The 16,772-nt window shown below is 42.6% G+C and overlaps 2 protein-coding genes across 11 annotated transcripts in view; one reads left to right on the forward strand and one right to left on the reverse strand.

Moving 5' to 3' along the window:
* The window catches only part of Prickle1 (prickle planar cell polarity protein 1), a 92,744-nt gene extending 89,418 nt beyond the window's left edge, over positions 1-3,326 (forward strand). For all 3 annotated transcript variants that reach the window (XM_041672327.1, XM_041672330.1, XM_041672328.1), the window contains exon 8: positions 1,114-3,326. In XM_041672327.1, coding sequence (XP_041528261.1) covers positions 1,114-1,970 — 857 coding nt within the window. In that variant the 3' untranslated portion in view covers positions 1,971-3,326. The remainder of the gene's footprint in view (positions 1-1,113) is intronic.
* Positions 3,327-7,646: 4,320 nt separating this feature from the next.
* Positions 7,647-16,772, reverse strand: part of Pphln1 (periphilin 1) — an 86,891-nt gene continuing 77,765 nt past the window's right edge. For all 8 annotated transcript variants that reach the window (XM_041672368.1, XM_041672374.1, XM_041672370.1 and 5 more), the window contains one exon: positions 7,647-10,170. In XM_041672368.1, the coding sequence (XP_041528302.1) occupies positions 9,976-10,170 (195 nt within the window). In that variant the 3' untranslated portion in view covers positions 7,647-9,975. The remainder of the gene's footprint in view (positions 10,171-16,772) is intronic.

Genomic DNA, 16,772 nt, shown 5'->3' on the forward strand with positions numbered 1-16,772 from the left:
ATAAGACTGGTAGAAAAAAGAAAAAAAAACAAACAAAAAACAGCATGGTATATGAATTTCATGTGGATGTTTGCTTAGGACACAAAAACACTATGCTCCCTGCACCTAGTTCACAAACTAGTAACAGCCTGTCCTTTATAGTGTTAATAACATAGCCAGGAAAAGGACCGAGTGCTCTCCGCTGCCAGTGGTCTGTGCAGAACAGTGAGACACTGCTCCCTTCTGGTTCCTGGCCTGTCACACGGGTCCTCTTGTAAGGAGAGCGGAGGAAGCATGGCAGGTGAGACTGTCTGCCAGACCCTGTACCGGCCAGGTTAACGTGTCACCCTTACTGGATATAACTGCGTGAAAGGCAGCGGCTGGATGGAGGTGAAGCTCAGAAGTACAGGAAACACTTTTGTGTGTGCAAGGCCGTTGGTTTAAGCCCCCCAGTGCTGAAAACTAAAAAGTCAAATGCTAGAGACTGACAGTCCTTGGGAATAAACAAGCTATCTTTCCAAAGTAGGGAGTTAGCATCTTACAGGAGCTGATCAGGGGCCCATACCAGTCTCTCACTGTCCTAGATTCATAGAAACTTGAGTAAGTCATATCATCACCAAGATCATTGCTCTTGGTTTAGGAATAAGAGCAATCTGGAAGTGATGCATTTTAAAGACTGCAGTGGGATAACTGACCGAGGGCACAGGCCTGGGGCTGGCAAACCTTGCTCTCAACAGCTCAGTTTATGGCTAGTTTCTGCCACAGGGGGAAGCAGACAACCTAAATACAGCCGTGTTCTGGTGTGACTGCACACAGCAGGCTGCTGTCCCCAGTCTGAGATGAAGACAACTGCCCACTCCGAAGGGGCTGACTGACATTCAAAGGGGGTGGCTCTCGGAGCTTCCGTCTGTGCTGCCTGTGGCACATGCTAGAACAATCTTTAGGTTCCCTGGTGGCATTAACAAAGTTCATACTTCTCAGTTGGTGAACATTACACATTGGCTTCCCCAAGTGTGTTTGAATCAGATGATTCAATAGGGAATTTTCTTGTAGATGCTTTTCTGTACCACATTTAAGGGTTGTGCGGATGTTGGGACTTGTGAGAATCACATCATGTTTTGGGCTCTGTTGCAGGAGCATCAGTGGACGGAGAAAGCAAGCCCAGGCCGTCATTATACTCTCTGCAGAACTTTGAGGAGGTGGAGGCCGAGGACTGTGAAAAAATGAGCAACATGGGCACTCTGAACTCCTCCATGCTGCACAGGAGTGCGGAGTCCTTAAAGAGTCTGAATTCAGAGTTATGTCCGGAAAAAATCATGCCTGAGGAAAAGCCAGTCCACCTGCCGGTGCTCAGAAGATCCAAGTCTCAGTCCAGACCTCAGCAGGTCAAGTTCTCAGATGACGTCATTGACAACGGGAGCTATGACGTCGAAATCCGGCAGCCTCCAATGAGTGAAAGGACTCGGAGACGCGTGTATCACTTTGAAGAAAGGGGATCCAGGCCTCACCACCATCGCCACCGGAGAAGCAGGAAGTCGCGGTCCGACAACGCCCTGAACCTGGTCACGGAAAGGAAGTACTCTCCCAAGGACAGACTTCGTCTGTACACGCCGGATAACTATGAGAAATTCATACAGAACAAAGGCGCCCGGGAGCTTCAAGCGTACCTGCAGAATGCCGATCTCTACGGCCAGTATGCCCATGCCACGTCCGATTATGCCCTGCAGAACCCGGGAATGAACAGGTTCCTGGGCCTCTATGGGGACGACGATGACTCCTGGGGTTCGTCCTCCACGTCCTCCTCCGACTCCGAAGAAGAAGGCTATTTTCTCGGACAACCGATCCCTCAGCCGCGGCCGCAGAGATTCACCTACTACACAGATGACCTTTCTAGTCCAACGTCTGCACTGCCCACTCCACAGTTTAGTCAGAGGACAACTAAATCCAAGAAGAAAAAGGGACACAAGGGCAAAAACTGTATTATTTCTTAACCAAGTAGACCCCGAGATGATCTGTTTAAAAGTTAGCCATTTAACCCGGACTTGGACCTTTTATTCACTATAGGAGAGTCGCCGAAATAGTGTAAAGTGCTTCCTTGGCCTATGTAAATGAGAGCCTACTGCTGTTTACAGTCAGATTAACACACAGAGAGGAGTGGCCTCCTCCAGGTGCCCTTCCTGGGTGGCGCCAGATTAAAACACTGTCTTGTGCCAGTGGCAGGTAAATTACAACTGCCTTGGTCTCCAGTCCACAAAGAGAACACTCCGGAAACTGCCACCAGGTGATTGGACAGTGTTTGTTTTAGAAGCCGGACAGCCACCTTTGTGAGCAGTAGTACTTGTCCTTAACTCAGTCAGGTTGGCTCAGGTCCTGAGTGGTGTCGTGTTGTGAGGCATGCATGTCACCATGACGACCTAGCTAACCACCACGTGTCCCATTGCGTGAGAACTTGTTCCCCTTCAGCCCTTATTAGCCAGGTAAACATATTGTATTACTTCCAGCTCCAGATCGAAAGGCCTTGCTATTTATATGTAGTATTTCATAGACCTTAAAGTGTATTCCTAATTTAACGGTGCAAATATTAATGTATATACTGTACAGTTCAGATTTTAAAGCTGATATTTTTATATCCCTGAATTGCAAGATGTTTGTTACACTGCCGTGCTAGATTCATTAGGGAACCGGAAACAGCATTTATGGGTGAGATGGTTGCTTGTATTTTAGTCAGGGTTTATAAGTTTAGACAGTCAATTTATATTGCTTAGTGGCGGAAAGTTGGTTTGTTTGGTTTTTTTTTTTCAATATTATAAAAGGCTCTGTATGCATGGTGGGGCTATGTACATAGTTGTTACTGGGGCCCTGTTACTCTTACACGTGTTATTTATGGGTCAAGCTTTGTAAACTGTATAAATGTAAAAACAAGCCCCACACGTACCTCTGGAGTATATGGTGAAACCAAGGAGAAGCTGTTGGGTGTTCTTCCCTGGGCAGGGGGAGGTCTCTCAGCGGTGATAATGTTCGTATTTTTGTGACAGTCTGGAGACTTACTATGTAAAGAGAGGTTATTTCTCCTGCCCTTCCCTCCCAGCTGGTCGTTGGCCTTTAAAAGTAACTTTGAAAAACCGAGTTTCCAGTTGCAGTAGGAACGAGCCAGAGCACTTCAAATTCCCAAGGCTCTGGTTCAACGGGAAACCATGTTGGATTTGAACTAATGAGCGGGTAGTTTGGGCTGTGCTGTTCTTGCATTCACATCTCAGTCCTAACTAAAGGTCCCGGTGTCATCCTGGGCCTTTCAGGGAGGTGTTTAATAAAGGCTTAATAAATGACAGCTACTGTTCTGAGTATGAATCTTCCATTTTGCTCCAGTGTTCACTTTTTCCCATAATCCTCCTACCGCTAACAGATCTTTGTTGAACCCCAGACTTGAGGAACAGAAACTGTTATTTATCAAGAGCAAAGAAAGGCTGTCTGGCCTTGAAAAGACCAGATGTGAACCCAGTTGGTAAACCTATGGTCCAAGAATTCCTCCCTCTCCCCATCTCTAAAGAGGGCATGGCCAGACATGAATCCAGTAGATAAACCTACTGTCCAGGGACCCCGCCCATGATTCCATCCCTAAAGAGGGCAAGGCTAGGAAGAGTCCCCTCAGCAAAGCTGCAGCAGGAAAAGAGCCCTTTTTTCTGCAGCTCCATCAGCATTGCCTAGGTCTTGCACACTTCAAGAACATGTCAGTACGGAAATGGAGATTATTCATGGCAGAAATCCTTCAGACAGGATCAAACACCAAAGCTTATTCCCATCCTTATCTCCAGAAGTAGACCATTTATCCAGTCTCAGTCCACACTTCTGATATTCCAAACACAAGTATCTCTTCAAAATACTAGTTGGGCTAGGCGGCTTTTAATCCCAGCACTTGGGAGGCAGAGGTAGGTGGATCTCAGTGAGTTTGAGGCCAGCCTGGGCTACAGAGTGAGTTCTAGGACACATTCCAAAGCTACACAGAGGAACCCTGTCTCAAAAACAAAGACAAAAAAAAACAAAACAAAATTCTAGTTGAGGCTTGGGGGTATAGCTCAGTGTGCTCACGCATAAGGCTCTGGGGCTGATTTCTAACAGAGTGGTGGAGAGCTCGACCCTCTAACTTGCTTCTCACTTTCCAGGACTGCATAGTCATCTCACCTCACTTCTCCGATAGCTGTTTAATGTTCTATTGGGTGATACACTTGAATTTCCTCATACATATTCTACAGTGGCATATGTGCCTATACACCGAGCAACAACATTCCTGGGGACAAGCCGACATATATGAAGGTGTTGGATTCCCAGTTTTCCTCCAGCAGTCCTCCCGGTTCACACACTATATGAGCAGATGCACCGACAGCGTTCTTGGTGTTGAAGAATGTGAGCTGCTTCAGTGTAGAAATATTTTGTTAGAAACTGCACTGAGCAGCCGTCCTCAGGCCAGCGCAGGTGTGCACCGAAGATAGACACTGCCCTGCACACTCAAGTGCAATCAATCTCAAGGGATTATTCTTGCTAGTGATCTGGCAGCAATCATAGTTTCCATTTCCATACGTAATTATATAGATTGCCAAAACGTAAGGAAACAGATCTCTACGGACAATACTCATGGAAACTTTGGGCTTCAGAATCTGTTCAGCACTGAGATTACTGAAGGAGAAAGAGAGGTAATCGCTGCATAGTCCTATAAAGGACTGAACTGCAGTAAAGGCCTGAACAGGCCTCGTTACAAAGAATATAACGTATTCTGGTCGATCACTGAATTCCAAAGTTTGGCTCGAGACATACCACACAGAACTGCCTCTGATCAGACAGTGGAGAGGCAGATAGTCAGACCCTTATGGTCCTCACTAGAGCCGGTCTTTACAGTGACATCTTTGTATCTGCCCTTCCTGTCATGATCTAATTCCTCAGGGAAGTCAGGTCACCTGCTGTCCCTCCCAGTAGATGGCGAGCACGTGACAAGAGCTGGAGTGTGCACCCAAGACTGTTAGAGCTGCCCTGGGGAGGAGCCAGTGTTGTCAGGTTCAAAGTATTTCAAGACAGGCTAGGCGTGGGCTTCTGTAAAATCCTCAGGTTTTAAACACTTAAGAACGAAATGTTTCTGAAGACAATCCATCAAGATGAACCTGTCATCTCAATTCCCAACTTCAGTCATAAAGTCAGGAGCCTCAAGCAGGTTAGAGTTTTCTAATGAAGGCCCAACACTAATACTGTTTATAGAAACATTATTGTGAGTCTTTAGAAACTAATTACAAAATCATTTATCTGTCCGTGCTTGTCACAGCTCATCCCCACCTCCCCACCCATCTCCATGTCTGTTAGGAAGTGGTTGAAGGCTATGAGAAATTGATGCACTTTGGCAGTAACACTAGTTCACGTAACTTCAAATTTTACTCTTAAGCAAAGCAGCACACTTGATGCAACACTCTTCACATTCGACTCTAACCTATCTTCCTCCTGCAGAAGGGAGACATATTTATTCTTCAATTATGTCTGTAGTTGACAGGGCTGGAGATGAGGCTCAGGGAACTGTTCTACCAGAGGATCAGAGTCTGGACCCCAGGACCCACAATGGGTGGATTAAAATGTATTATCTCTAGCTCCAGGGGATCTGACGGGGACTTTGTGGACAAACACATGTCTACATACACACAGACACAAACACATAAATCTTAAAAAAAAAAAAAAGTAGTTGGGACAGACTCCTGCAGATTAACGAGAAAATGTAAGTATGTTAACGTGCAGTGCTCAGTGCTAAGGAGAAAAAAAAGCAACTCAAAGCAGCAGGGGATGATTGTACCTTAAGTAACATGTCAACAAAGAAAACATTGCAGAGAAATGCTAAAAGAAAGGCAATACCAAACTTGAAATGTGAAAAAGGTTGAAAATAACTTGTATGAAGACATACCACATATTTGGACAAAAGCTGATAGCTAGAGAAGTCACAGGCCCTAGTGGGAAACTATAGTTGCTGCTTTGTAAAATGAACAGGATATTCCCATCAAATATTCTTCTAAATGATATGTAAATGCCCATAGATTAGTGCCAGGCAGGTTTGGGCAGAGGCTTTTTGCAGTGGGCAGCAGTAACTGGAGATATTCAAAGTCATGAGATCAAACATAGCAAAGTTGAAAGAGTATCACAGACCAGAGAATAGGAAGAAAGATGGGGTGGAGTGTTGTGACACTGCCTTCTAGGCCTGCCATATCATCAGACTATCAAATTCTCAGGGCCTACGACCGCCCTCGCAGACCCACATGAGATTGGGCATACCAACCTTTTGTCATGGAGTGGGAAGGGGCTCACAGGATCTCTGAAGATTAATAGGTAGTTTAATGGTTGCAGGAGTTTTTCCTTACTGGTACTGTAATTTAGTAAAGGTATCCATGCTCCTACATATAAATTCTTATCTATGCTTCTGTAAGATACTCAGGCCTCACTCCACAAAAACAAAACAAAATGAAAAACCCACACACTGGAAAGACTAGTTGAGAAAAGGATCAAAGTAGGACAATAGGGGGTAAGGAGAGAAATACAAGTAACACACACACAAAATGAAATTTATTATGTACAATTAATACAAGCTAATTTATGGAAAGAAAATGTGCTGCAGCAGACACCTACCAAGCAGAAAGGAAAAGGGTAGAGAGGGTAGGTTTGAAAGACTTTCTGTTCTTTGTGGGACCAGGTCACCAAACACTTTACTCAGAGGTCAGGAGAAGGGTTCAGTAGGTTCGATGACCTGACGTCCTCAGCAGGGCAGACATTTTCCCTTCAGATTTTCCCGTGCTTGCACACACACAGGCAGACTCTGACACTGTCACTCTTCAGCTTGTTTCTTCCACACTCTTCAGTGTGCACACATCACGTCTTACCATCAACTTCACTGACCGAGACACACCTAGAGGGTTACTGGAAAAGCACACTTCTGGAGGTCTATGAAACTTTCTAGAGAGTGACTTTGAGGAGGAAAACATACCCTCGCTGTGGTGTCTAGAGGCTCAGGAGGAATAGGCCCGCAGGTGTAGACAGCGCCACCCCTACCCTGTGCTTTCTGGTTGCCATGGGGTGAGCAACGTGGCTGTGCTCCAAGCCCCCATCCACCCACTGTGAAGTCGTGCCTCACCATAGATGCAGAACCAGTGGACTCACACCTGAAATCATGCTCTAGCCCCACCCCCATCCTGTTCCTCTGGGGTATTTGTCACAGCAGTGACAACTGATATGGCCATATAGGCACATACCAGCCTTTCTCTATTGCACTTCCTCTTCCTGAACTTCAAATACTTCTCCGTCAGAATAAATTCTATTTCTCCAAGATGCAGAGGTTACGTTTCATTCAAATGTGGAGACGCCTTTAGGTTGACAACATCCCCAACACCCTCAGCTGTGCAGAAAACCGGAGTGACAGCTCAGATGGGAGACTCCCAACCTCGCAGGTCTCTGGAAATCAGATCTGCAGTCATATAATTTCGAGTATTACTCGGGTAAGCACCATCAGGACTGCTCCAGTGACTGTCTCAGTTTTCCTCTTCTGGCCAGCAGCTGAGGTGGAGAGAACGGTAAAGAGAAGATGCAGCAGGGAACACAAGCTTATACTTTAGTCATACATGAGCGAGGGAATTTGAGAAAAGACAAGTTGATCACTTAGAATTGTTGCTTTATTTTGGATTTTTAAAATTCACAAAAGCTTTGCAGCATCTGTTCCCCCCCGTGTTGATCCTCAAGGCTTTATGGTAAGACAATGGGAATGTTTGTTACCACACAAATTAAGTATACCTAAACAATGGATAATTTACAAACATCTCTAACCAAAAACATTTTACAAAATATATATTCTAGTACACATAAGAATTTATGTGCCTTAAAATGAGACTTTAAAAGGCATAGTAAAAAAATAAAAACATGTAACACTGACAAACCTACAGAATAATGCTGACGGCAAGCTAAAAATAGCTTCGAATGCTGAATGTAATTTGAGGGAAGATTATTGGTTGGACCTACATTTAAATAGTACTATTAGTAAGATTCTCTTTTTTAATGAATTTCTACCAAATGAACAATTCATTTGCCTTGGTAGCTGCTCAAATTTTATAGTTCTGCTTGTCAACGTCTTGATTAAAAGAGCTGAAAATGAGTGGGAGGAGAAAGGAAACCAGCATCAATGTCTTCTGTCTCTCTCAAGTGACCGGCAGTGCAGTCACTGCTTGTAAAAGGTATGTGTAGAATCTCAATGCCAAAAATAGCTCCAAGTGCTCTCACTTAGGAAACGTAAAAGGAAATAAATGTCCTCAATTAGATTTTAAATTTCCCAAATGGTAAAATATATATCTTCACAATCCATTGTAAGGCTCATTAAAATTACTCATACTGTTATTTCTACTTTTAATATACTCTGCATGTACTTTGGGGTATCTGTAGATAACAGCAATAGAGGGCACCAAGAGTAATGGCAAGTATGGTGGCTGACACCTGCAATCTGAACGCTCAGGAAAATTGAGGCAGGAAAACCACCAGAGGTAAAGACCATAGCAGGAAAGTTTGAAGCCAGCCTAGAATACATAGTAAGACCCTGTCTCAAAAAAAAAAAGGGGGGGGGGGGGGGTAAGGGGACCTGAGCATGATGGCACACATATTTATTTAATCCTAGCATGAAGGAGGCAGAGGCAAGAGAATATCTGTGAGTTTGAAGCCACCCTGGTCTACACAGAGGTTTTCAGGAGGCTAGCTATGGCTATACTGTAAAATCCTGACTTAAAAAAAAAAGTAGATAATGAAATTGGGCAGTAATTAAAATCATAATTTTTTTAAAGGTACCTAATGTCACAAATTATGTATTTTGGCTCAATGCTATGCTGGAAGGGACCAGGAAGTGAGCAGAATGGAATGTCCTAATTGTCTCTTCACTTATTCACGGGCTAATCACAAGTGAGGGGAGCTGCTGGCTTCGCTTTTTTCTGCCTCATAACACCTGGGAAGGGGGGAACTCTCTAAGTTTATAGAACTGAGATCTCAGAAATTAAGAGAAATCTGCTAAAATCGCAAGCATAAGCTCCTATTTGGTAAAGAATGGGTCTAAGACAAAAATCCAGGTTCTTGTACAGTCTAATTATTATAGTCACCAGCAGAAGGATTTCTGCGAAATCTCAATTTAAAATGCATCTTGCATCTCAGATTACCCCCCATCAGTCTTATCTATTGTTCAGAGAGACCAGTCAGACGTCTCACTTCACAGAAGACACACTGAGTTCACTGACTTGAGAAGAAGGCTTTGTTCTAAGGTATCCTTCAGATTTAAGTGCTTCTTTCCTATACTAAATAAGAATTATTCTCAAAGCAAATACTGTAAGATAGAAAAGTTCTTATTCCTTAAGACAGCTTATGTGGACATCACCAAAAGTTACAAAGCTGAAGAAAAGCAAGCAGCAAGTCAAACAACTCCAAATGCTAACAGTGTCTATGAGATGCAACCTGGAATGACCTCTAACTACAAATTATAATCCTGAAACCAGCACACTGGGAAGACTACTGAACATGACTTAAGTACAGAGAGCTGCTCTTCAGAACTGCTTTGTCAAACATTAAATAATTAACTGAGCCAGGCAGTGGTAGTGCACACTTTTAAACCTCAGCACTCGGGAGGCAGAGACAGGAGATCTCTCTGGTCTACAGAGCTAGTTCCAGGACAGGCTCCAAAGCTACAGAGAAACCCTGTCTTAAAAAAACGAAAACAAAAAACTGAACACTATTTTTGGGAGTTGTACGAAGACAGATTAGAAGATTCTACACATAGGGAAAACCTTCTGGTTAAGATGCCTTAAAAGTTATTGTAGACATTTATTTGATACTAGAAACATGGTCAGCTATCATAAAGTATTTCTCTTCATCACAAAATAGTAAGGATTTAAACCATCCAAGGGGAAAAACTCTAGAAGCTTTAAAAAAATGTTTTTGACCTGGGCACTAATTCTTCTAAAAAGCGTCTCCAAAATCTTGAGTAGAATTATCATACTCAGTAATGAAATGTTTGAGTTCTTCGACACATCGTTCACCTATTTCATGTAAGTTCTGTCTCAATGCAAACTGTATAGATTTTTCTAATGAAGGATCTTTTTCAATCAGCATTTTCACCACCATCCCGAATGTTTCACAGTCTTGTCGGTAAACCTAGAATGGTAAAATACATTTTGGTTAGTATTTCTTCAATCAATTAATCAATCAATCAATTAATTAATTAAACACTTGGCTGGCTGAGCTGGCAGATACAAGGGAGAAACAGTAACATGGCTGAAGCTCACAACACAAGCACAGCCACTGCTGGAACCTGTCCTGGATTACCTGTTCACAACAGAATAAGGACACACACAGAGTAGAAGCACAGCAGGCATCTGGAGCAAGGCAGCGTACCTACAGTGTGCCGGGCAAGAGGACAAAGGAGGTAAGAGAAAAGCAGCGCAAATCATTCACCACACCTTTAATCCCAGCAGAAGCAGTGGGATCTAAATTGGACGCCAGTCAGCCTACATAGCCAATTCTTTGCCAGCTCGGGCTTCCTGGTGAAACCCTGCCTCAAAAAAGGGGGGGAGGGGGATGAAAGGAAAAAGTTTCTACACTTCAGATTCTTTGAATCACAATCAATTGAGAAATTCAAAATTGTTTAGAATAGAAGAAAAAGTTGTAAGGACAAAGATTTTATCTGGTCAAAGACTTTATTATACATATTTAACCAAAGCCACCAACACAGGGCTAACATCAAAACAATAGATTATGCGTATACAGATGTGTATACTACATCCATAAACACATAAACATGTGTGGCATATTTTTATTTCAAAATATGTAATTATCACTGGCAATTAGATAGCTACTGTCTAATAAATGTATGTATCCTCTATAGGAAAAGTCATATCCTTAATTTTTGTGAACGCAAAATATTTTTTTTTCAAATTTCTATACTCCTTTTTATACTCCAAAGTTCATGTACTTAAGGAAAAATCCTAAAGTCTTTGTAATATGTACGTGAATGATCTGATTAGCTGGGTGGTGGTACACATCTTGAATCCCAGCACCCAGAAGGCAGAGGTAGGCGGAGCTCTGAGTTTGAGGTTAGCCTGGTCTACAGAGTACATTCCAGGACAGCCAGGGAAACACAGAGAAACTGTTTCAAAAAAAAAAAAACAAGAAAGATCTGATTGAAAAGACCTATTTTATATGTTTCTGTTTGTTCAAGACAGGGTTTCTTAGTAGTTCTGGAACTCAGTCTGTAGACCAGGTGGGCCCTGAGAGATCAACATGTCTCTGCCTCATTTTCATTTTCTCTTTCTTCTTTTTGTTCCTTGTTTAACAGTTCTGGCTGTCTTGGAACTTGCTTTGGAGGACAGATAGATCTCAGACTCAAAGAGATCCACCTGCCTCTGCCTCCTGAGTACTGGGATTAAATGTGTGCACCACCTGCACCTTGTTACATTTAATTTTTCTAATGTACAGTAACATACCACCATTCTTTGAAAACTGGTTTTATTGAGATACAGATGGGCTTTACCACACAGTTTTTGTTTGTTTAAGTGGTTATGTACGCACACTAAGTATGGAGGTCAGGACAGCTTTTGTGGAGTTGGTTCTCTTCTCCCGCCTTTACATGGGTTCACAGAGCTGAATTCAGGGCGTCAGGCTGTGGGGGCCAGCATTCCTACCCATTGAGCCACTGTGCCCGCTAGTCACTACTAATTGTGGGGACTACGATTTTGAAACCTCTGCAACATGTTTTTGCTTTAAAAATAGCTGTTTAGGGACTCATATTGAATGTAGTCTGCTAAATTTTATTAAATTCCTTACCATGATACTGAAATTAACTAAAAAAGGCAGGCGTGGTAGTGTGGCTCACAAAAACTGAAGTAGTATGATCATGCTTTCAGTTTTAGGCCAACTTGAGCCACATAATAGGTTCAAGGCCAGTCTGAGACACACAGCAAAACCTGTGTGTCAAAACCAAGGCAATGAAAGAAAGGAAGGGAGGGAGGGAGGGAGGGAGGGAGGGAGGGAGGGCAAGCAAAGGGGGAAAGTAAAGAGAAGGGAAAGGATTTACTAAGTCCAAGGAAATTGAAAAGCCTTTCATAAATGACACAAGAGAATACATAAAACTTGTATCTGGGTAAAGGAGCTTGCTAGCAAGCCTAAGGACCTGAGTCTGCGCCCACGTGGTAGGAGAATAAACCCCTCTGACCTCCATGAATGCGCACACACACACACACACACACACACACACACACACACCTCCTAGTGTTCTTGTTAACAATAAAATAACACATACATATTTTCTCAGATGATAACGTCTGTTTATAACCTATCAAGTTCAACTCAACTATTTATTCCAGTTTATCCTGAGGCTTCCTGGAAATGGAAGTGTGAGACTGTCTTATAAACCAACCAGAAACAGGGTATTATTCACATATCACATGTGATGTTGAGGCAACAGGCACACTACAACTGATCTCACAGCACATGATCCAAGTCAAGTACAGCACTGTGGGAAGGAGAGTCGCCATGCTTACACAACAGCACTCAGCACTGCACCAACCACAGGCCTCAGCAGACTGCTCTGTGGGTGGTCTACATTCTACTGGCTTTAAAATAAAATAACAGATGAAGATAATGCTACCCTGAACTAACCTATGAAGTCTTTAATGTCAATCTGCTTCCTGCTTAGACCCCATTACAGAACACAATTGTGCCACATATCTGAGTATGGAAAAAGCATCCTAAAATTTGAACACTGAAACCATGACCTCCTGTCATAAGATACAAGCATTTTTGTTTAGTATGTGTTTTTATTGAGTCCTTTTTGAATTAGTCACTAGAATAAAAAAATGTTTGTGCATTTTTTTTTTTTGGACAGAAATAACAAAAGCTATTGAAAGTAACAATTCTGTACTTAGAACTTTTTTTTAAAGACTGTTTAAAATGCCCAAGTTGGACATCAGAAAGGAAATAGTTTTAGTTAAAGGAAGACCTCACCCTATAACATTTTATAAACATAACTTGAAACTGTCAGGAACCTATTTCCGAAATCTGTTCCACAGGGAATCCAATCCCAGGCAGGAAGGGTGTAGCTCTCTGAAGCAGAGCTTGTTTGCTTATGGTCCCTAGATGGAAGTGCATCAATAACATGCAGTCTGATAGCTAGAGGCCACACAGGAAGACTGCTGCTGCTGCTGTTGTTGTGCTTGGGTCTCATCAGAGTAGAAAGCAAGGCAGTGTGCGGGTGCGGCTCGCACACACTGTACAGACAGCTAATCCGTCAGTGGAATGTTTCCCAGCCCTTTATCATAATGACTAGTGTTAACAACCAAATTCTCACACCGAACTTCTAGGAATAAACTTTGGTTATTAATTATGCTTTCAGATAAAATGCAAAGGTTTTCAGTTGACTATAAGGGATATCTTGGCAAAGCAAATCCAATGGCAAATTTGCTCTATTAAAATTGCTTGTCAGGCTGGACCAGTCACAGAGTTGGTAGAGTGCTTGTTGAGCATGCACAATCAACAGGACTGCAGTGGACAAACACAGCAGCTTGTTAGGATGTGAAACTCACCTAAAGAACACTACTTTTACTCTCTGTTCCATGCGGGGGGGGGGGGGGGAAGGAGGGAGTGGTGATGACGACACAAAATTAAGGCAAGATAAGGTGTGATTAGCACATGTGTGTATGGGGGCATGACTGCTGTATTATCCAACAGGATTATTTCCTCTGCTGTTGCTACCTCATCATTTCATAGGATTTCCTTTACCCAAAATCAGTTGCTTAAAATACTCTGTGTCCTGCTTCAAGAGGGTCACATCCTCATGACAAAGGTAACCGGGGATGATTAAAATTCAGCAGAGTTAGTTGAGCAGAGAAGTCAGAAAAATAGTTCCAAGCGTTGGCTTCTTAAGTTAGGAGTCAACAGAAGGCAGTTGAGGCAAGCAAGTATCAGCTCTGGTGTCAGACAAGTTGTTTGTTTCCTTATAAAACTAAGGATGGAACCCAGGTTCTTACCTGTGTTCAGCAGACACTTGGTCTACCTACCACTGACTTAAATATCCAGCATAGTAACACAATTACACATAATACATAGCTCAAAGTCAAGGGAAATGCTAAAATAATCCGAATTAAATGAAAATGTCATAATTTACAAAGGGCAACAAAAATTGCATTTAGAGAAAAATGAAAGAATTATTAGAAGATGTAAAACTAGCAGTTTATGACACTAGGAAAAATGAAATTCAAAGTAACTGTAAGTAAAAACTACAATAGAAACATAGAATTAAAAACAGGGCAGGGGAGATGGCTTAGAGAATAAGACATTGTTACCTAAGTACAAGCAGGAAGGTCTGAATCCAGACTCCACCCCAGCACCATTGAGGCAGAGACAGGAGGATCCCTGAGGCTTGCAGACCAGCGGGTGTAGCTCAATTACTGAGCTCCAGGTAAAGTAAGGAACCCCAACAGATATTCAGTGATTAAGAGTATTTACTACACCTAAGTTGAAGAGCTCACAAGCACCTGTAGCTGCAGCTCCAGGGGATTCTGGCCTTTGCAGGTACCTGGACTCATAAGCACATACCCCCACCACCCACATATAAGCAATCCAAATAATTATTCAAAACACTTTTAAAGAAATAAGTGGAGAGTGACCGAGAAAGATAACGCAACACTGAGTTCTTGTTTCTGTATGTATGTATGCACACATATAAGGGAAGGGAAGCAGTGTAACAAAAGCTGGTTTGGGTTTCACTGTTGAAATAGTATCTCATTTAGCATAGGCTAATCTCAAAACCACAACAACAGTTAAGAATGACCTTGAAATGACCCCACCCCCCACCCCGCCTCCACCTCCGGAGTGCCCTTTTCCTGTGGTGCTGAAGCAAGGAACCTAGGCACGCTAGGCAGGCACACTAACAAGTTAGCTACATATTCCCAAAACTGGCTCTTTGGAAAGACAATATAATCGCTAACTTTATATAACCACAGCAACCACCTTCGGAAAGAAGACAGAAATTACTTGATTTCAAGGACAGTCACTAGAAAATAAAGGGTAGTATAAACTCTTGTCCCACTAATTAGACAAAATAGACCATTTCAATAAGACATCATGTGCTAGAGCTCTTAAGAGACAGGATGCTCTGAACAAGCCACACCCACCTCCAGGAACTCAGACGCAGACAGTAACAGTGCAGGTGTTCCACTGGGAAACCTACCAGCACAGACCTTGAAGTGCTCCCTAACTCACAAGACCCACGCTCCTGTGGAATCCACCAGCACCGAGATGCAGGCTGTGGAGTTCAGTTAACAATACAAGTTACACTTGGTGTGGTCGCCAGCCACACCAAGGCCACTACTAAGGAGAGGGGCACCTTCAGGAAGAAAGGTTATTTTCAAATTTCTACAAAGACAGAACTACTTACTGATTCGAGTAATTTAGAAGAATCAATATCAATTAAAATTTCTGTTAATTTCTGGGCATGGTTTTCAGTATCTGTGACTGACTGCAATTTCAAAGATTAAATGAGACAACACAGAGCATTCACAACAGTGACTTCCATTAATCAACAACAAAGACATTTATTCTATATCAGAAAGTGATGAACTAAGGAGAGGCAGTATTGTGTTTTGTATTTCAGACTGCTGATCACACTGGATTCTTAGGAAGCAGAGGGAGATAAATGCTACTGCAGGACCCACTTCTCCTTTTCATTCCGTCTAGCACTAGGGCGAGCCTTTCACCTCAATAACCTAAGTAGAAAGTCTCTTATAGGCAGGCCTAGAAATCTACCTCTAAGATTACACAGTGAGACCATGTTTCAGAAATAGAACAGAACAACAAATGGAAGCAGCATAGATGTGGCAATGTGAAGTGATGGCCAAATGGTTTTGCATGTTTATGCCAGTGAAATAATGTCTCACTTGACACAGACACACAGAGTCAGAAGCTGACAACGAGCCTGGATTTGGAGAAATGAGAGAACACATACCAGGATCATCAGCAACAATGAAGAAAATAAATTCTTTCCACTCCCACAAACAGAAGTTAAAATGTTGAATAAATAGCAAAAGCATGCTTTAAAAGAATACAAAGGGGCCAAAAAGAAAAGTGTGGACATTTAAACAAATCAATATTAGTCATGGAATAAACAATAAAGAATGTAATGGCAAGAAAAAAACAACAGCACTAATGCTAAGGGGTTGTATATTAAGAAGACCGTCTATCAAATGCTGCCCAAAAATCAAAGAAACTAACAGCCAAAGTATGTTGACTGAAATGGCAAAACATAAGAACAGTTTACTGGGATTGGCAGCAGTTAAAAAACCATGCTGCTCAGTACCATACAGAGGCCATGTATAGCTGTACATTTGTATGTGTACTAATGAAATAACATGAAAGCTAACATTTGTCACATTTCAAATACTACTACACTGGCCAGTGTATGTGTGAAACACCTCCAGTCCTGCAGAAAGTCCAGGACAGAAGAGCACAGACCAAGTGCAGTAGATGAGTGTTGACCTGGTCTAACACTAAAGCTGGAAATAAAAAAGTTTATCACTTTTAAAGAAGTGAAGAGAAACCCTGTCTTGAAAAACCAAAATAAATGAGTAAATAAATAAATTAAAAGAGCCGGGCATTGGTGGCGCAAGCCTTTAATCCCAGCACTTGGGAGGCAGAGGCAGGCGGATCTCTGTGAGTTTGAGACCAGCCTGGTCCACAAGAGCGAGTTCCAGGACAGCCACAGC

This window comes from Microtus oregoni, unplaced genomic scaffold (assembly GCF_018167655.1).
Source record: "Microtus oregoni isolate MIOR12 unplaced genomic scaffold, Mior012 000022F_ref0000154, whole genome shotgun sequence".
Taxonomy (NCBI): domain Eukaryota; kingdom Metazoa; phylum Chordata; class Mammalia; order Rodentia; family Cricetidae; genus Microtus; species Microtus oregoni.